The 22,082-nt window shown below is 42.4% G+C and overlaps 1 protein-coding gene across 1 annotated transcript in view; it reads right to left on the bottom strand.

Moving 5' to 3' along the window:
- ZFYVE1 (zinc finger FYVE-type containing 1) overlaps nt 1-19,874 on the bottom strand; it is a 46,496-nt gene extending 26,622 nt beyond the window's left edge. Inside the window, exons 1-2 of the mRNA XM_046647648.1 lie at nt 19,648-19,874; nt 17,393-18,317 (exon numbers count right to left, since the gene is read on the bottom strand). Of these exons, the coding sequence (XP_046503604.1) occupies nt 17,393-17,905 (513 nt within the window). The 5' untranslated portion in view covers nt 17,906-18,317; nt 19,648-19,874. The remainder of the gene's footprint in view (nt 1-17,392; nt 18,318-19,647) is intronic.
- Nucleotides 19,875-22,082: the final 2,208 nt, after the last annotated feature.

Genomic DNA, 22,082 nt, shown 5'->3' on the forward strand with positions numbered 1-22,082 from the left:
ACAACCTCACACCTGCCAGGAGGGCTATGATCAAAAAGATAACAACTGTTGGTGAGGATGTGGAGAAATTGCAATACTCACACATTGCTGGTGGGATTATAAAATGACACAGCCACCTTGGATACAGTGTGGCAGTTTCTCAAAAAGTTAAACATAGAGCCAGCCCTGATGACCTAGTGGATAAAGTTTAGGGCACTCCGCTTCAGCATCCCAGGTTCCGTTCTCAGGTGTGGAACCACATTACTCGTCTCTCAGTAGCCATGATTTGGTGGTGGCTCAAATAAAAGAACCAGAAGAGCTTACAACCATACACAATGATGTACCAAGGCTTTGAGGGGGAAAAAGAAGGAAAAAGGAGGAAGATTGGCAACAGATGTTAGCATAGAGCAAATCTTCCCCTGCAAAAAACAAAAAAAAATAAACAAAAAAAGTTATAGAGTTACCATATGTCTCAGCAATTCCACTCCTAGATATAGAGAACTGAAAACATATGTCCACACAAAACCTAAACATGAATGTATACAGCAACATTACTCATAGTAGCCAAAAAGTGGAAACAACCTACATGTCCACCAACTGATGAATGGATAAACAAAATGTGGTATAGCCAAACAATGGAATATTATTCAACCATAAAAAGGAATGAAGTACTGATAAATGCTACATGTTTGAACCTTGAAAACATTCTGCTAAGTTAAAGAAACCAGACACAAAATGCTACACATTGCATGATTCCATTTATATGAAATGTCCGCAACAGGCAAATGCATAGAGACAGAAAGTATATTAGTGGTTGCCAGAGGTTGAGGGAAGAAGAGAATAGGGAGTGACTGCTAATGGGTATAGGGTTTCTATTTGGGGTGATGAAATGTTCTGGAATTAGATAGTGTAAGGGTTGTACAACTTTATGACTATACTAAAAACAATGAATTGTATACTTTAATGGACTGACATACATGGGATGTGAATTACATCTCAATTAGGCTATTTAAAAAGAGAAACTTCTTGGTCAAACTAATTCCTCTGTTTATAATTTAAAGAACACTGCAGTCCCTATAGAAAGTCAGGCCAGGAAGGAAGAGACCTGGTGCCAGTGAGATCCCAGACTGGAGCTCCAGAAAGATGCTCAGGGCCCCTACTCTCAGAATACAGAACCCCAGGGTCAGAGCTCCCAATCCAAACAGGCAATGCGCTGCTGCAGCTAAACAACTGATGAGCCTTCACACCAAGTATCCTCCAGCCACGAGAGAAAAAACACCTTCCTCCTTCTCAAGAGTGCTGGTTGATAAAAAGCAGTTAGAGAAATGTACACAGACCACTGGCTGCGATAATATGATAGGCCCTCATTTCCCACAACCTCATCAAGATGGTAAACCACTCGTTATTCTGTTAATGACATCATTACTGTTACATTATTAAGAGCCCTAATGTTGATGATAACACTAACAATTTTCTGAATGCCCAGTACCATGACAGTGCCCTCCACCAGATCCATGAGGGCAGGACTGTCTATCTTATCTTTACATCCCTAGCAGTTGGGACACAACCTGGCACAGAGGAGGCACTCAATATCTAGTTAATGAATAAATGAAGGAATGAATGCCAAGCACTTTGCTGGGTACTTTAATCACTTTTCTCCACCCTGTATTTTCCACAGTGCTTAACACACAGCAGCATTCAATAAACGGTGATGGGCTCACTGATCTCCCAGATAACCAAGAGGGAACAAGGAGTTACAGAGAACAGCCCATTTTGGACCAGTGTCACTCAGCCTGGTTCCAAGCTGCTCAGGTGGCCAACAAGAGGAACAAAACAAAAGCTCCATAAACCTCTACCAGCAAGGAGTCAGATAAGGTCAAGAGTAGCCGGCTGCAAGAGCCATCCACCTTCTCAAACAGTCCTCAGGAGGAAGATGAGGCCTGGAGATTTTCTCCCCTGGAAATCTACTCTGTCATGAATCCGTTAGCCCACAAAACAACTGCTATCCAGGATATGTAACAGCAAGCACAATTAAATGTCTCAGGACTCATATTGATTAAGTGCCCACCAAATGATGTACATAATATATATAAACAACTTGTTTGAGATGAAAATAAAACGCTCCCTGTTAGCATGTGGGGATATCGTTTTGGCACCTGGTGACCTGGGGTATGTTAAACACACACGTTCATGTGTTGGGCATACGCATCTGAGGCCACTGCAAAGAATTCTGGGAGGAGGAGCTCAAAGCCCTAGGTTGGTTTTTCTACTGACGAGCCCTGGACAATCATAAAACATGTACTGACTATGTTTTTTCACGTGTAAAATGACGATATAACCATCCTGGCCTCCCCTGACTAGGCAGTGGTCGCTAATTAAATAAACAGATAAATAAGAAAATGCCTGGCAAAGTGAACCATGCTTCATTTTTCCTTCTTCTGTCTTTCACACTATTTTGCTTCCTGTTAGACTACTCAAGTCATCCTTAACCTCTGGGCATTTTCCCCTGAGCCAGAAAGGAGAGAACAGCCTAGGCTTATGCAGTAGCAAGACTGGTTTTCAGTCAGGGGAGGAAAAGGTAAAGAAAAGATAAGATTCCTTTTGACGACGGAAGGAAGGGACCAGAAGGGAACAAGGCTCCTGCTCTACTTGTTCTGCCTGTTTGCAATCAACGATGCCACTTTGCTCCGTTCCTGGAATGAAACAAGCTACCTGACTCTGAGCCCTGCCAAGTGGCCACCCCACCCAACTCCAGAACATTTATGAAATGGTCCTTGGCCCTGAGGCAACAGAAAAGCAGGAGCGACACCAAAGCCAGCCCTCCCTAACTTCCACCTTCCATCCCCAAGGCTTGCTAGAACATCTCTTGGACCTCAGACAAGTCAGAAACACCGAAATTCCACTCATGGCTTTGCCACTATGTGGCCTTGGAAAAGTTACTTAACTATTAAAGCCTCAGGGAAACAAGATAATAACAGATTCTACAACCCCCAGGGATACTGAGAGGACTAAATGAGATAAAGCATGGAAAGGGCCATAGCACAATGCCTGGCACACAGTTTCCCCACTGGGAAAACATCCAGGTGCACAGCAGGAGTAGATAAACTTGCACCTGCTTGTTGCTCAAAATTCAGGGACTGGATCAGCAATCTGGTGAGATCTAATCTGATTCTACCTAAAAATGAAAGCTCTCACTGCTAGCTTCTGATAACTCCTTCCCTCTCCCTCTAACCAAAACAACATGGGGCCGGCCTGGTGGCACAGTGGTTGAGTTCACGAGCTCTGCTTTGGTGGCCCGGGATTCATGGGTTCAGATCCCAGGTACAGACATACGCACTCTCATCAAGCCATATTGTGGCAGTGTCCCATATGCAAAATAGAGGAAGACTGGCACACATGTTAGCTCAGGGACAATCTTCCTCACCAAAAAAACCCCCCAAAACTCCAACATGTTATTATTAATGCTGGCTTTATAGCTGACTCTAATCTGATCGTCTAATATCAGATCAGTCTTTAAGAAATCAAACAGTACACCTCTCTCTTTCTCACCCACAAAGCTTTTCACTTTGCATAGAGTTGCAAGTAGAGTTTCTAAAATGAAATTTAACAGGACTCAGTGATCTCCATTGTTCTAATCTAGAATTCAGAGTAGTTTATGGCAGTGAGAAATGTCCAGCAGTCAACCCCTGACCCAAGCAGGCAATGACAATGATGACCATCTCCCTCAAGAAATTCCTTCTTAGCCCTCAGAGACTCATTCCAGGAAGAATGACCACGTGGGAATTGTCCTGAGGAGGCCTGGGAAGGGAAAAGCAAGAGATGGGATGGAACTGAAGTGCAGAGCCTTGGAAGGAGGGAAGTTTAACAGACGACAGTCTGAGACTCTAGAAGTTAAACCCCAAAGGCACCAGCAAACACTCCCAAGGAAAGTAGCTAGCATCAAGGTCCTTTCAGTTCTGGCCTCTCTGGATGAAAAGGATCCAACTTATACCAACTACAGTAATACGGTCCTCTAAGTGTTATAAAGCTGTTCTCTCCCTGCGACTGAGGGCAAAACTCAGCTCCTTCCCCGAAGTAACAGAAAGAGCTAAGGGAAGCTTGCTTGCTCCCAGTCACGACCTAGTGCTTATAATACATCCCACCCCTGAGCCAACCAAGATTATTTCATACCTCTCCATTGAGATTCTCAAGCCAGCCTAAGTCAATCGTTATTCCCAAAGTTAAGTTCCTGTTAATTACTTTTATTTGTTGGTCTGTTTTATTTTGCTTTCATCCCATTTTTGGCTGAGTTCAGAGAAAGAGAAAGAACCCAAAGAAACCAAACAAGATTCTCACTCTTTATCAGAACTGGGACCACTATCCCAAAAGGAAACTAGAACTTGACTACTTCATGTAATCCCGACAGTATCGAGCTTCATCTGGTGTCTAGCACTGACCTGATGATGTTCGACCAGCACAGGTACAGAACGTAAGTAACATTTTCCTTCTTCTAGGGGAAGGAAAGGAGATGTGGAAGGTGAGAAAACTCTTCCTTGAAAGATCAGAGCCACTTTTATCACAGTGAAAAGAACTCCAGGCTACGATTTAAGTCCATGGCCTAATTTTCAGACAGGATTTTACTTAAACTACGTCAAACAGTTCAGTCGTCAGTCTATTTTTAAAGCCCAAATGATAAACAGGTTCCATTCCAATAGGATACCCCTACTGCTAGAAAGTTCTATTAAACCTGTTTCCCCAACCCGGCAAGCTGAGAAAATTTCCTTTCATTCTACCTTAAAAGGAGTGTATATCTATGCGTTTATCCACGTATATGTTGACAGAGTTTCATGTAAAAACACAATCATTTCTCAATCAAATGTTTTCTTAAGACCACTGAAGTCACAAGATTGGCTTCACAAACACACTGAGCGCATTTGTAAGGGCAAAGATCACTTTCTTCCACTCCAGTGTCCCCAGAGTGTTCCATGACTCGAGAGGTCAGGAATCCTCCTCCCATGTCTTACACTACGCATGGTGCTTCTGACACAAGGCCTCACAGACACTGCCGGCAGCTCCCCTCCCACTCCAGCAGGCAAGAGAATGTTTCTATGTAGAGAAGGGCCACAGAACGAATCCTTTAAAAAGAGTCATTTTTAGCTCCATTCTCAGGTTTTTTGACCATACCCAACTCACTCAGTTCAGTTCTCCATTTATATCTGAATAGAAAGCTTTCCAAAGCAAAGTTGAATTCGGAAGACAGACTGAAATAACAAGTCATCCTCAAGACCCACGTCATCCTTAAAGGACTCTTCCAAGGAGCTTCCAGAGGGGAGATGCAGCCCCTCTTTTAAATGGCATGGCACACCTATATTTGGCCAGCTATAAAAACAGACACAAGGTCTGGTAAAAGCTCTAGGACTTAGCAGTAAAAGCACCAACAGAGGACAAGAGAGCCAGGTTTAAGTCCACCTCTACCTGGATCACACCAGGGACAATTTACTCAACACTTCCCTGGCGCAAAGTCTCCATTCTCACCCCACCATCTCTGGTAACATTTTCCCATTCTTCCTGGTTCCGAGCTTCCCAACCAGAATGTACTCCACGCTGGCAACGGGTCTGGTGTGGTGTTCATCACAGCAGCCCTAGCACAGGGCCTGACACATAACAGGAAATCAACACATACTGTAGGTAAATGAATGAACACAGCACAGAGTGCCTAGGTGCTACATTCTCTCTGAGGAACGGAACAGTGTAGCAGTATCATTAAGGGTTCAACCAACTTGCTTCTACCACTCACTGACTGTAGAACAATCTTAAAGAAGTTACTTAACTTCTCTGGACCTCAGTCTTCCCACCTGTAAAATGAGGACAACAACGTAAAATACTTCATAGGGTTGCTGTGAGGATCACATGAGATCACGCACATCAGGCCCTCAGCGCAATAGAGGCATCCGGTAAATGCCAGAGAAGTGCTGACTGACATTACTGCTCTAGTGGCCCTGGTTTGCCTCTAGGCCACGGCTATCACCACCACCACAGAATTTCATTCCATTTTCCCAAGTAAAAACCCTCCTGAGGAAAGGTTTCCAGTAAATGCCTCATTAAAGAATTAGGGAAAATGAGACAAAGAAGATACTTACTCAATACTTACCACTCCCTCCTTAAAAGAATGTATCTTTTCAATTAAAAAAAAAAGCTGTTAGAAGATTGCCTAATACATATATTATGCATAAGAAAGCACTCATTCTTCAAAAGAACGATGTGACATGATTCCAAGAATTATTACTACACCAGAGACTCACTAAAATGCTCTTCTCACAGTTCATACTTACAATCTTAATAAATGATACAGCCTTAGAAGGAGATCTTTGGCGTATGAGGTAGAGAATGAAAGGGGCCTGGTTTCTTTTCTATAAGGAATGTGAGAGTGGAGCCGGGTGAAGTAACAATATAACATATAACTATTTAAAGTCAATAACAATAGTAACCCTTCCAGCAATATCACCCTCTTCTGAATTTCCATAATCCTCTCTATACTGCTCTCACACCATCCACCTTTTTTCTATGTATTTGTCTTCTGTTACCACTAGACTATCCTCTCCCCAAGCACAAGCTCAGAGTCTTAGTGCCTCTTTCTATCTTCTTCAGTTGTCAGCACATAGTAGGCACTCATTAAATGATGAATTAATGATTCAACTGATTTATTCTCATTAGCACATTTCATTCATTCAACAAATATTATTTGAGTACCTACTAGGTGCCAAACACTTTTCTAGATGCTGATGAAATAAGAGGCAAAAATCTCTACCCAATGAAATGCTCTAAAATTGACTGGTGATGGTTGTACATATCTGTGAATATACTAAAAGCCATTGAATTGTACACTTTAAAAGGGTGAATTGTATGGTACATGAATTATACCTCAATATAGCTGTTTTTAAAAAAGTAGAGCCTGGGGGAGGGAGGAGGGCAAAAGGGGTAACTAGGCACATGTGTATGGTGATAGATTGTAATTAGTCTTTGGGTGGTGAACAGGATATAATCTACACAGAAATCGAAATGTAATGATGTATACCTGAAATTTATATAATGTTATGAACCAATGTTACCACAATAAAAAAAAAAAAGAAAAAGTAGAGCCAGCCCTGATGGTCTAGTGGTTGAAAGTTCAGCGCTCTCACTGCTTTGGCAGCCCAGGTTCATTTCCTGGTCGCAGAACCACATCACCAGTGTGTCAGTTGCCATGCTGAGGCGGCAGCTCACGCAGAAGAACTAGAAGGAGTTACAACTGGGATATATAACCATGCCCTGGGGCTTTGGGGAGAAAAATAAATAAATAAAACTTTAAAAATTAAAAAGTAAATGCAACATTAAAAAGGATTAAGATATTAGTGGCTTTCTTTTATTGTAAAATTAAGATGAAATTTTATACTTTTCTATAGTTCTGTATTTTAAAATGCTGAGTCTATGTTATTTTATAATTGGAAAATAATAAAAGTTGTCCAAAAGAGACAAAAAAAAAAAAAAAATCACTGCCCTCTGGAAAGGACTGCTTAACAGGTACAGGGTTTTGTTTGGGGGTGACGAAAACGTTTTATTAGTAGATAGAGGTGGTGGTTGCACATTGTAAACGTACTAAATACCACTGAACTGTTCACTATAAAATGGTTAGTTTTATGTTATGTGAATTACACCTCAATAAAACATTGCCGCCCTCATGGGGCTAATGGGGAGAAGAAAGACAATATTCAAACAATTAAAATATACGGTATACAAAATGTCCATCAACAAGTGAATGAACAAATTGTGTTACATCCACACAGTGGAATACTATTTAGCAACAAAAAGAAATGAACTGAGATATGCAACAACATGGCTGACACTCAAAAACATTATGGTGAGTGAAAGAAGCCAAATACAAAACAGTACAGCATGATTCTATTTATATAAAACTCTAGCAAAGTCAAATCTATAGTTATAGAGAACAGATCAGGGACTGCTGGAGACTGACTTCCCAGAGGCACAAGGGAATTTTTTAGGGGGATGCAAATGTTCCCTATCTTGATTGTGGTTACACTATGTAAATACATTATGTCAAAACTCATAGAACCGTACACTTAAAATGTGTATGTTATATTATGTGTAAATTATACCACAATAGAGTTGATTTCCAAAAGTACATGTTATGTCAAATGGTGCTAAGTGGTGTGAAGCAAAATCAGGAGATGGGACTAGGACTACAAAGTGGGGGCAGGGGTTGCTCTTTCAAATATGGGGCTCAAGGAAGGCTGCACTTTAAAGCCAAACCTTTTTAGGTCTATCCTTTTAAAAAAAATGTAGCAAACTCAATTTTCTGTGGTAAGGAAAGGAAGAGAAATGTCATGAACAATCCAAAACAGTACATAAGCCTAAAATCATTTATATTTAGTTCTAGAAAAAACTTTTTTCCCCTGGCAGTGGCAGATTTAACTTCTTAATTCATGAAAGGAATGAGGAGAGGGAGAGAGAGGGACAGAGGAAGGGAAAAGGAGAGAAGGAAAGAGGGAGGGAGAGAGGGAAGAAAGAAGGAGGGGAGAGAAGGAGGAGGGAAGGGAAAAGAAGGGAGGAAGGAAGGGAAGGGGAGAGAGAGACAAGGAAGGAAGGAAAGAAAAGAGAGAAGAGAGGAGAAGAAAAAGAAAGGCAAGCAGGCTGTCTGTCTGTCTGCCAGACAATCCAGATCTGACTGAGACCCAGGGAAAAAATAATAGCGCACCCTGTGACCCACTGATGACAAACTAAACCCATAGTCACCAGGACCAAAAAGGGTGTGCAAAAATAATTAAGACATCTTTAAACAGCCTCTACTCGGAGACAAGTACAAAAGCAAGCTGGGCTTTCCGGGGAATGAAGGCCCCTGTCATTCCTCCCCAGACTCACTTAGCCTCTGAATTTTCATTTTAAAACATTTTTTCAGAGAGATTACTCAAACTAATAAGGCATATAATTGACACTCAACAAACGTTTATAACTGTTGTTGAATGATACATATGAAGTGAACTGAGCTCTCTGAAACACAAGGTTATGAGAGATTATGGAGAAAACAGTTTGGCCATGTAGATGATACAGTCACAAAATAGAAGAGATTGGGCTGGAAAGTAGAGGAATTTCTAGAATACTCTATGACAGCTGAATTGTTCGGGATTACATTGTCTCTTAACAAACCTGGTGTCTGTGACCACATGCCAGAATCAGGCTCTGTGAGTTCTTTTCAAGCACTCCAACATCTAGAGTCAAATTCCCTGGGAAAGACAGCAATAATCCAGTCTCAAGTAGAAGGAAATCAGGAAGGTCCTCCAGAGAAGTCAAGCCAGAGGTCAGGTGCTTATGTAAGGCCAGTAGACATACTTCTCTGCCCAAGAACTCCAGCCACCACCAAGGCGACCACACAAACCAGTCAAACAGAGCCTCAACTGCTGGCCAAAAGCCACTGGAAAGAATGAACAAAACATCCTCCAAGGAAGCATCCAACCCTTCCTGCCTCCAAAAGTCCCTCCAAGTCCCTTCCCATCCATCCTTCCAATTCTTCTTGCCTGGAGATATCTCTGTTTTCTTTCCCTGCTTCAGGGTCTCAACCATTAGCTCTCCTCTGATTTCCCAACACCAATCAAATGTGATCGATACATTTAGCAGTCCTAACCTCAGAGAGAAACGAGCTCATGGGAGCTCCTCCCAAAACAAGACTCCCCAGAAAAGTTCAGCCTCCCCAGAAAAGTTCAGCCACCTGTCAGAAGTGCTTCCCCAATCTCCACGATAAACTCAAGGGTGGTACAGCCAGGGAAAACATACATATAAGGTATAAGTGTACATATACACATAAGGTCAACTTAGTAAGAAATCTGCCTGTTCTATTTCCCCCTGCTCAAAAAGCCAAATGTTTGCCCAATTCCAGAAAATCAATCACTTCAAGGAGGTGACAGACCAGAAAAAATAGAATCACACAAACTGGAGGTAACTTGAAATAAAGATAGGTTCCCTGAAAAGCTGACTCACGGTGGCTTATATGGGTCAAATTTTAAACAGCCCTGTACCAAACAAAATAGCCTCCCAGGTTAAATGCCAGGAGCCTGTTATAACTGAATGAGCCCAAGGCTGAGAAAGCTCAGAGGATGCTGAGCAGAAACCAAAGGCCCACAATAGGACCTCTTTCATCTTTCTGCTTGTCTGAGTCATCCTCAACCCTGCATTTCCCAGTAATCATGTACAATGCCCTCTCCCTACTACTATTACTAAACAAAAGGGGCTTTTACTTGGGTTTCTATGAGTAAAAGGCAGCAATGGGGGAGGCAATCTCTGTTACTCATCCAATTATTGCTTATTATTTTGACAGACAGCTTCTAAACAGATCTATGTTTTTTGGTTACATTTTTTTATATGGCACCTAAGAAGCAACAGTAAATAATTCATGTTCTGACTCAAACTAGCCAAAGGGCTAACCAGCCACAGCACCAAAATTAGGTCTTACATTATAAGAGTTTGGCCATTTGAGGAGAAAAATGGGGAAGTTCCATAATTCAGAAAATTACAATTCCCCCTGGCTCATGACCTATTGACCAGAGTTCAGTCCTGAGGGGTTTCTGCCAGCTTTTCTGAAACAGAGGGCCTAGAAAGAGCAAGCCCCAGCAAGGTACCCTAGACCAGGAAGCAGAGGAGAGGGCCGAGGGGTCATCAGCAGATGAGTCTAAGACAGAAGGAGCACAGGAATAATTGGCGCAGAGCCGCACAGCCAGTTTGTGGTCAAGGATTCCCATACAGTATAAAAACATCCTCTACTATTTTCCATTCCTGAATCCCACTAGAATAATGTCTCTTTTAGCCAATTAAAAAAAAAACCAAAGTCAAGCCCCAGTATTTTGAGCCACACTATTCTGGGATTGTAAACAAGTGAAGCAGCCAAGCAACGTGATGGGTCTTCTTAAAGGAACGGTCTCAGTGAGGTGAAGTCCACTGCTGATTTCACTGAAGGAAGGACAGAGAAGACTCACCTTGGCCTCTCACTTCAGAGAGGGCCCAAGGCTGTCTACTGCTGAATCGAGGAGAGCCTGCCCCAATGTACACTTTCTGAGCCTCTCCTTGACCACTCCTGGGTCACCAGGCTGCCTTATCACCTTCATGTTCAGCATGAGGGGACCCAACTTCAGGAGTCTTTTGGCATTTGCTCCCTGGCTCTCCTAATGGCCCAGTCAAGGGTCAGTCAGCATGAAGGTGAAATTTCTTGTCAGTTTGCTGCTCTATTCTCTTGGAAAGAGGACAGTTATAGGAATTTTGTAGTTTTGTAGAAGAGATAAAGTGGAGAATGGGGTGGTTGTGGAAAAAAGAAAAACTTGTATGGGATTTTATATATATATATAAGAATGAAGAAAAAAGTGACTTTTAATTTTTCACCTTTTTTTCTCACTGACGAGTAAACACTGATAAGATGTCTGAATCTCTCACAAGACCCAACAGATAAGAAAATACTATCATCTTCCTCCATTAAGAACTCTGTTAGAACTTTATTCTTCTAACCTTTGAGTTATTTGCTAAGAGTGTTGTCTCAAACTTCAAAAGATTATGGATGATTTGTCAGTGTGGATCATTTACTTATCATGGGCTCTAAATAATGGATCCTAAGTCTTTTGGTTTTCCTAGTACAGTTCCACTGAGGCCTAGAAAAATCAATGACTACAATGCAGAAAGTCTAACCATTTCACTACAGAGGTTACAAAATATGCCCCCCAAAAATACTGATTTCCTTTAGATTACTTCTGAGGAGCTAACAGAACCAAAAGAGAGAGGAAAAACTGATTAAAGGTCTTATTCCTGATATATTTTCCACTTCACTGGAATCAAAATCTCCCATCAGACCAAACCTTCATCTGTTAGATCAGTCTCTCTGTCTCAGCCCTACTGACATTTTATACCAGACAACTCTTTTTGCAGGGGGGCCGCCCTATGCATTATAAGATATTTAGCAGCACCCTGGCCTCTCCCAACTAGCCAGCAGCACAACTCCCTTATAACTCAACTGTGACAACCAAAGCTGTCTCCAAACATTGCCAAACGCCCCCTGGAGGAGCAAAATCCCTCCTGGTTGAGAGCCACTGTATAAGGTAATACCAAATGACACTAATTTAGCTCTCGTTATTGTAGGACTTGAGTTCCAAAAGACTTAGTTTTACCAATTTAAGTCAATAAAATCTGGGGTATTAAGCAAGTGTGATTTGCACAAACCACATGCCAAGGAGTCACCAATGAGTTCTCTCCTTCCTCACCCTCTACCCTGTAAGAGCGTTCCTGTTTTACATCCAAACTGTCCCAAATTCATCAATGTCTTTCCATCTCTCCACGTGAATGATAACACCAAATCTAAGCCACTTGTCACCTCCAGTTCTACACGAGTCTCCTAAGTGGTCGCCCTGCTCTCCCTCTGGCCCCTCTACAATCACTACAATCTAGTCTTCACACTAAATTCAAAGGCCATCTCTTAAAAACTTCTATCAGGTCATGTGACTTTCTATATAAAGGAGTCTAGCGCTTCCCATTACACTTAAAATCCACACTGATTTCTATGGCCTGCAAGGCCCCGCACGACCTGCCACCTGTTTTCCTCTGCACCTCTTTCCTCACCATTCTCCGCCAGCTCACTCCAGCGACACTGGCATTCTTTCCATATCTCAAGCATACCATCCCACCTTCTTTCTGTTCCCATTCCCCCCTGTCTAGAGGCCTATTTCCCCAGGTGGTATTAACTAATCATCAGGTCTTTGCTCACAAGTCACTTCTACAATACAATCTTCCATCACCATCCTGCAAAAGTGGCTTCCAAGTCACTCCTCAATAACACTTCCCACATCTGAACCATCTTTTTATGTGTTTTACATGTGTGAACTCTGTTTTCCCCGCTTGACTGGTAAGCTCCATGACAGCAGGGACCAAGTCTTATTAACCACGGGTCCCTGAAACCTAGAAAGTGCCTGGAACAGAATCTATGCTCAATAACTGGAATGAATGAATGAATGAATGTCTTTGGCTAGCAGGCCAAATGTATCCATTTTAGGGCCACAAAGGAGTTCTTGCTTCTGAGACCAAAAGTTAGTCTCTCCTCAAATTTATCACTAGGGTACACACTCAAATGACAAGGAAATTATAAAATTTTCACTTCTAAAAGGAAGTTTTTGTCTTTTAGGTTTTCCAAAAGAAACTGAGTAATACTCAAATTGCAAGCAACAAATCAACAAATCTTAGGGGACACTAGGCCATAGAATTTGAGGAAACCACACATAAGTTACAGCCTACAAGCTGTTAAAATAATTCCTATGTACTAAACTCAAAATTATCAAAACCTACAAATGCCTAGAAATGAGAAAACAAAAATAAAGTTGGGGCCTAACTCATAGAATCTTTACGGCTCTGAGTAAGGAGTTCTTCAGTGATAACACTGTCTTACATTTATATAGAGCTATGTTTCATTTGATGCTCAGAGAAGACATGAGGAATCAGTGAACTGATGTTATCGACCATATGAAGCTTAATCAGAAAGTTTAAATGACTTGGTCAGAGACAGTAAGAGTGTCCCAGTTAGAGCAAGGATTTTGGAGCCAGATACCTATGTTCAAATCCTCTGCCACTTACTATAACTCGAGTTTGGCAAGTTACTTCATCTCTCTGTGCATCAGTGTCCTCATCTATAAAATGCAATGGTATAGGTGGAATGTTTGCGCCTCCCTAAAATTCCTATGTTGAAATCAATACGATGGTATTAGGAGGTGGGGCCTGTGGGAGGTGATTAGGTCACGAGGGTTAGCCCTCATGAATAAGATTAGTGCCCTTTTAAGAGATCCTAGAGCTCCCTTCTGCCATATGAGGAAACAGGGAGAAGACGGCTGTCCACAAATCAGGAAGTGGGTTATCACCAGACACGGAATCTGCACCTTGATCTTTGACTTCCCAGCCTACAGAACTTTGAGAAATAAACTTCTGTTGTTTATAAGCCATCCAATCTATGGTATTCTGCTTTAGCAAGCCAAACTGACTAAGACACACAACTTACTTCATAGGGTGTGGTAGGCTGAACTCACCCCCCTGCCAAGATGTCCACGTCTGAATCCATGGAACCAGTGACACTTTATGTGGCAAATGGGACTTTGCAGATGTGGCTGAATTAAGAACCTTGAGATGGGGGAGATTATACTGGATTATCTGGGTGAGTCCAGTGTAATCAGAGGAGTCCTTGTAGGAGAGAAGGAAGAGAGACACAGACGGCAAGGTGACAACAGAAGCAGGGGGTGGGGTACGGACTGGAAGATGTTACACTGCTGCCTTTGAAGCTGGATGATGGGGCCACACACGGCCAAAGAATACAGAAGGCCTCTTGAAGCTAGAAAAGACAAGGAAACAAATACTCCCCTAGGGTCTCACAAGGAACACAGCCCTATAGACCCATTTTAAGGCTTATGACCTCCAAACTGTAAGAGAATAAATTTGTGTTGTTTTAAGCCACTAAGTTTGTGGTAATTTGTTACAGCAATAATAAGAGTTACCAGGATTAAATGAGCTCACACATGTAAAGTGCTAAGAATAGTTCCTAACACCATAGTAAGAGCTCTTTCATTTTAGCTATTATGAGCCAAGATCAGAAGCAAGGGGAGACTCACAGAAGAAATTCAGAGGCTAAGAAAATGAGATTCAGAAATTTGGTTATATCTATCTAAATTGAAAATGCATATATCATTTGACAAAGAGATTCCACTTCTAAATAGATTCACAGGATATTCAACACATCCTGTTTGTAATAACTCAAATATCCATTAACTGGTTAATATTACAGAAAAACCATTCAACAAAACACTAGGCAGCCTTTAAATAAGGAGGTAGACTTCAACATGCTGATAAGGGCAAAGATGTATCCTCTAGTGAAAAAAAGCCAAGGACAGAACAGCAAGTATATTAGGTTCCATTTTTGTTGAAGCATACATTGAAAAAGTCTAGAAGGCATGCAGTTAACTGTCAATGGTGATCTAAGAAAGGAGACTAAGGGTAAGGTGTAAGAGGGACACTCTTGTCATTGTATGCCCTTTTAGATCATTTTAGTTTTTTACTAGATATGTGTGACATCCATTTTTAAAAAACTGAAGTTGAGAAGTGACACTGCCAATCTATCAACAAGCATTTTTGCGCTGACAACGTGCCTTCTATTGTACATAACACAGGACATAAGACAGGGTCCTGCTCTCCAGGATTTTATATTCTAGCTGCATTTATAACTAAAAATACACAACTGTGTACCAAGGGGCTTTGGGGAGAAAAAGGAAAAAATAAAATCTTTAAAAAAAAAAACTGAATCAGGCATTTTCTCAAAGTATTTTTCCACTTATGACTCCATGAGAACGAATCATCACCTAAAAAGAATGAATTCTATATCCAGTCCATTAGTCCCAACCAATGCTGCCTGCAATTAATAAACAGTTATTTCCTGGGAAGTGGTCAATGTTTACGAAGGGAGGAAAAGCAAAAGGAATCTTTACAATAACTCAATTATATACATATTACACACTACAAGAAAAAAAAGACGGAGAAAAATCATCTCTGGGTAGTTGGATTTGTTTTCTTCATTACACTTGCTTACATTTTCCTAATTCTCTACCCTGGAACACATATTGATGCTACAAAAAGAAAAAAAACCACATTCTCCTCCCCTCAAAAGTACTGTGCCAACGGCCCAGTGGTGTAGCGGCTGAGTTCACACGCTCTGCTTCAGTGGCCTGGGGTTCACTGGTTTGGATCCTGGGTGCGGACCTACTAACTGCTTATCAAGCCATGCCGTGGCAGGCGTCCCACATACAAAATAGAGGAAGATGGGCACGGACGTTAGCTCAGGGCCAGTATTCCTCAGCAAAAAGGGGAGGATTGGCAGCAGTTAGCTCAGGCTAATCTTCCTCGGAAAAAAAAAAAAGAATGTGCCAACACAAGATCCACTAGGGTTACTGGTTCATCCCAAATCTGCCTCTCACTTTACAAAAGTGACAGCAATCCAAAGTATGACCTTCCAAAGGCTGACATTAAAGCGACCTGGTGGCAGAACCACAAGAATTATCCAAATCCACGAGTTCCATTTATGAAATACTTGGTCCACACTGTCGCCCAATTAGAGCAGAATCCATAATGAAGACATTATTGCTAACAAGGGAGGCAGAATGGGATCTAGGTCACTCTTCTATAACTCTACTAGTTCCTCTCAGCCAATAAAGAAAGTCTACGTGAGCAAAGGATTCAGCTGACAATGGAAGTACATAGGAATCATGACATAATTTATTTCCATAAGCTTAACCAAGGAAGAAAGAGACAGAGATAAAAAATATTTAGTGGGTAAGTGGAGTTTTTCCAATGGCAAGTTACACAGGTACCGCTCCAATCTGGAGACTTGAGGAGTCGCCACTGCTACACGCACTGAGTCAATGAACCACAAATACTCCATGCTACTGACAAAAACGACAGACGGGTAGTGGACGCGATGTGCCAGGCCCTGTGATACAGCCTTTCCATTCCTAATCTCTTCGAATCCTCTCAACTACTACTCTAAAGAAGTGAAACTGAGGCACGGAGCTTAAATAATTTACCCTGGTTATATAGCCAGTGAGTGGTGAAGCCAGGATGTGAATTCAAGCAGTCTTCACTCAGAAGCACAGACCTTACACTACCTTCACTGGAAAGTATAAATATTATACTATTCCTGCCCCAATTGCCCTGAACTGTCAGATGCTATCATCTCCCCAACTTGCTCCTATCACACACTACCCTCTCCCCAACTCGCAATCAAATCAAACATTCTCTAGCTCTTCTGTAATCCTAGATGCCCTTACTGGCTTTTACTGATCAGAAGTCTATACATGAAAATAAGAAGAGGCCATCTGGAGAGAATGTTATCCTTATCAAAAGCCTTTTTTAAAAGGACGTGCCTCTTAAATGGAGATAACAGGTTTATGACTTATTGCCCAGGGACCCACTGTGAGTTTTTCTTTCCCTGCATACACACAGTCCCTCCTCCCTCACATTTATCACAACTTGCCAAAGTGCTCTCATTTAGAAAAATGTTCTAAATCGGTGCTAATAATAACCCAATAATAATAACAGCTACCACATATCGAGCACTTTTTATGCTACAGGCTTTACAAACACTGTCATTTCATCCTCACAACAACCCAATGGAATAGGCACTGTCCCCAAATTACAGATGAGAAAACTAAGGCTCAGAGAGGTAAAGTAATTCAGCCCAAGGTCAAGTAACTAAATCTGACTCCACGCAATTTACGCTTTTGGGGGTCTTGCCTTTTAGAGATTAAAATGTGAGCTCCTCCTGAACTTTCCCTGAGAGCTACCTTCCAACGACAGATCTGCTCCACTCTAACTAAGTGCTTACCTGAATTTCTTCATTTTCATCTACTAGGAGGAAGCTCACAACCTTCTCAGTCATCTTCTTCCTCTTGGTCTCCTCATCCATCTCTTCTTCCTCCAATAACTCCTGGACCTTAGTGACATGGTACACAGTAACGGGGTGTCGCCTTTTGTTACCCCCGGAATGAGTCCTCTTCTGACATTCCAGGCACAAGTTGATTTTACAGGTCTGGCACCTCACGGCTGCCCTCTGCCTGACACCTGGCAAATGCCCATTGGGGCCCTTGCAGGGGTCACAGTAAGGGACGTGGCCAGGTTTGAGTCTTATCCGCTCATGGTTTCTCAGGCGCTCCTGCCGATGGAGCTCCTCCTCGCAGCGGACACACTGCAGACTGCAGCACTCGTCACACTCAAACACAGCCTCGTCCGTCCCACTGCAGGCATAACTCTCCTGGCACACCAGCCCCGGATTCAGACCCTTCTCTGATGGGGAAGTCTGGGCACTCATACTCAGACTGATAAGGAAACCATCCACCATATAACGGTCACTGAGCTCTCCCCAGGAGTGAAGACAAGAGCTTTGAGTCTGAAGACTGCACAAAACTTCCACAGGGTTCTGAACACCTTAAAAAAAAAAAAAAAACAAAAAACCTTCGAGGTCCTATCAGAATTCTTCACACACTCACAAATGTTCAAATTTTTAATTTTCTGCCTCCAAGACTCCTGTATCAGCAGCAACGTCGATTTGGTTTGATGTTTTTATTCTCCATAAAGTGCAGGCAAATATGTGGTCAAAATTAACTCGAAAAGGTCTTTTATCTGAGAGGGGTTGATGGGTTCATTGAGGTGGGCTCATGGTTTGAGCCTCAGCTACAGGTTTTGGTAATGAAAGAGAGTGGTCAGGAGTTTTTCAATATAATCCAACCTCAAGTCAATATTTCAGGGGATACCTAAAATAGAGGAAGGAAAAGGATTTCACTCATCTAAAAACAGAAGTACACCTTAAAAAAAAAAAAAGATTGTGATTAAATATGAGGCCAAAATTCCTGAGAGAAATCTTATTCTTGCTTGTAAAACTTACACTGGCTCATTCTGATACCAGAAATTTCTTCTCAAAATCATGGCCAAGGCTCCTCCTTTTGGAAATAGCCACCACCTCTAGACCCAAAGCATTTTAAGACACTTTTTTTGCTTTATTTCCCAGACTGAAATTCTCTGTACATTCAGTTATTAAATTCAGAATCAAAAGCACTAAGCAAACACTCCTTGGAGGGACAAGCCTCTGCACTCCCACCTGGACCCCACAACAGGGAGAGGGGAAGAAAGAGGCCTATAAAAAACTAAAGAAATGATAATAATCATAAACTTTAGTTCTATCAAAGAACTGGACAGATCCAAGGGTAACTGGATTGTTTCAACTCTAGACAGATACCTACTAAGGACTCTACACCTGAAAACAAGAGTCACATTTCATGTTTAAAAACCATTATTGTACTTCCTTTTGTCCCTTCTCCAACTGCAAAAAAAAGGGAGCAACAGGAGACAGAAATCCTCCACCATGGCCCACTGCAAAACCAGTCCTGTAGCGAGTTAAAACGAGTAATTTTTCTGTCACTCAAAAAATAACTTCAAAAAAAAATCAGAAAGATAACTGGGGCAGGAAAGGGGCTTTTGTCACTTCTACAATTATATTCCTAACTCCCCTTAGCATTAACCCCCACTCTACCGCCCCAACAAAATGTAAAGCCCTCCTTTCAGATATTCCCTCCTCCACTACAGTAATCAATCTATCAACCTTATTTTTAGATAAACAAGGAAGGCAAAGGGAGTGACTAGGAGATCTTATTTACACCCTAACCTCAGACGTGCCCAACCAGCTCCCACAACGGAAACAAATAAAAATTTGTCATCATTAAGAAAAATACAAAATCAACCTTCCTAAGAACATCTCACAGCCTGCCAGGCAGAAACAATCTGCCCGTTCGGGCCCCCACCTCGACACCTCTCTCCAGCCTGGGATTCCTCACCCTTCCTTCTTCGGAGGCAACACCACCACAACCCGAGGGGCAGGAGCAGAGTCTAAGAACAAAGAAGGTCCCCCCAAATCCACCCCACACTGGCAGAGGCCAGAGCCGAATCCATTGTTTATACCACCCCACCCCCATCCCAGCCGCACCCGCCCCCCCTTCCTCCCAGGGCCAGCCGGAGCTCCAGGACTATCGCTCGCCGGCGCAGGGCCGTGCCCTTCCCTCCCTGACCGCGGCGGCCCAGGGACCCCACCACGGAGCAGCTCTGCCGCGGCAAGGCGGCGTTGCGAGACCGCGGGGCGCCGGTGCGGGCAGGGGCTGTTCCTCAGGGCACCGGTGGCTCCATCCTCATCTCCATCTCCGCCCCCCTCCTCCTTCGCTGCCTCCTGGGCTTCCTCCTCTCCTGTTGTCAGTTGGGATCAGCTGATCCGAGCGAACTTCTCCCTGCTCGGACTAACAGGAAGGCGTGAGCAGTGTAGCCCAGGGAGAGAGGAGCGGGAGTGGGTGGAGCCCGACGCCGGCCAGGGCGGAGAAGGGCGCGCACAGCTTCCTGGGAAATGTAGTTCTCCAGAGTTGCGACCTCCCTCATATCCCGGAAGTGAAGGCTCTGAATGACTACAACTCCCAGTACAGAAGAGGTTGCCCTTGCGAGGAGGCGGAGGAGACAGGCCATCGAGCATTTCGGGACTTGGAGTTTTTGCCCTGCTTGTGGTTTCCGCAGGTTTTAGCGCGCGGTTTTGGGTAGTGGCTGGAGAAGTGGCGCTAAATTAGAGAACTGGTGTATTGTGTAGTATAGGCTAGGCAAATAATTCGATTTTAAGTAATCCTTATTGCACACCATTCCTTCAGAAAATGTGGAAAAACAAGCAGTCTCCTCTTTTCTAATTTGACCTTAGGCAAACTAGGAAAAGACCAGAAAGAATCGATAAGAGAATATAAGTACTCTTGTGGGAGTTTTGTTTTCCCTTTACGGGTATTCTCCAAGGCAACCGTTAATTTTTTTTCCTACGTTTTATTTTCCTGACCTTTCCTTGTATAGTTTCAGAGCTTCTGAATTTTAAGTCATCTTTAAGTTAGACAGGGTACGTTTTCAGATAAGCCTGCAGGCTAATGGTTAACAGTATTATCTGTCTTTTTGTAGAAGGCCAATTATTTGTTTAGTGCTTTCACTTTTTGTATTTTTCGCTTGTTCTTGGAACAATACAGGAAGAAATCCTAATATAAGGGAAAGAGCAGTGGTCTGAGATGGCAAATTCTGGGTGCTTGTTCTAGAAAGCTCTTTGGTAAGTCACTCAACCTCTCCACGAAATGAAGGAATTGTACTATGTAAACTCTGATGCCTCTGCCAATTCTAACGTTCTATGATTCTATCTTGATAATTGTTAACCCAAGAGAGAAAACTAAAGTTAAGTGACTTGCCAAGGTCACAGAGCAAATTATTGACAAAGCTGGGACAAGAACCCATCTCCTGACTTAGTTACATACTCTTTTACCTTATGTTTCAAAGGACATAATTAGACCATAGTCTAATTATAACAGTAAAACCAAATCTACATAATAATGAGTGAGCCATGTATGAGAGTTGCGTAGCTGGAAATTATGTTTTCAGGACTGGGCAGATAGCCAACAGTTGGACTAACTGCACAACATGACTGAGAATTTTTTTCCGATGCCACATCACAAACCAGGATATTAAGAACTAAGGTATCTATAGCTCTTTGAGGGAAGAGGAAAGGAGAAATTTTAGCAATTTAACGGGTCTTGAGCTAGGCTCTTGAGACTGGCTAACCTGCCATAAAATTTCCATAGAGGGGGCTGCCCCGTGGCCAAGTGGTTAAGTTCACTCGCTCAGCTTGCGCGGCCCGGGGTTTGGCTGGTTCAGATCGTGGGCATGGACATGGCACCACTCATCAGGCCATTCTGGGGCAGCGTCCCAAATAGCACAACCAGAGACACTCACAACTAGAATATACAACTATGTACTGGGGGACTTTGGGGAGAAGAAGAAGAAAAAAAGATTGGCAACAGATGTTAGCTCGGGTGCCAAAAAAAAAAAAATTCTCTTAGAGAGTTTTCTTCTTAAGACTACCACTATAATTTTTGGTAGCCTTAATAGTTTGCTTTATACCACTAATTATAAAATGAGAGAATTGCTATATCCTGGGAACAAAATGGTATTTAATCCTTTTTAAGCCAACAATACACATTTTAGAGTTATAAGAACCCCTAAAACTGGAAAATGATTACCTCCAAGGAGCATATCTAAGGTGAGGAAGAAGAAAGATTTAATTTAAACACATTTGTGCTCGTGGAATTTTTTTTACTGTGTAAGTGCAATATGTCAATAATCATGGGAAAAAAACCTCTTAACAGATAATTGGAATTACAAAACAAGTAGAAGACAAGTTTCCAGGCTTCTCCCCTTTAACTTCCCCGTTAAAGGGAGTCCTGAGTATAAACAGACAGATAGACAGACACACACACACACACACACACAATTGGTCTTCAGCTATTAAAATACGCACTCCTAAATTCATGTGGCTACATCCAGGTATCCACTGCGTATTAAGCCAAGTCTGTTCCCCAAATGTTGCTAAGAGATGGCATTCATTTCCTTGGTAAAATATGCTAGAATCCTACCTTCAGCCTTGCAGGCACGGAAATTTGATTTTATCTAGAGTGGATCCA

The sequence above is a fragment of the Equus quagga genome, chromosome 20, assembly GCF_021613505.1.
Source record: "Equus quagga isolate Etosha38 chromosome 20, UCLA_HA_Equagga_1.0, whole genome shotgun sequence".
NCBI classification, from domain to species: Eukaryota; Metazoa; Chordata; class Mammalia; order Perissodactyla; family Equidae; genus Equus; species Equus quagga.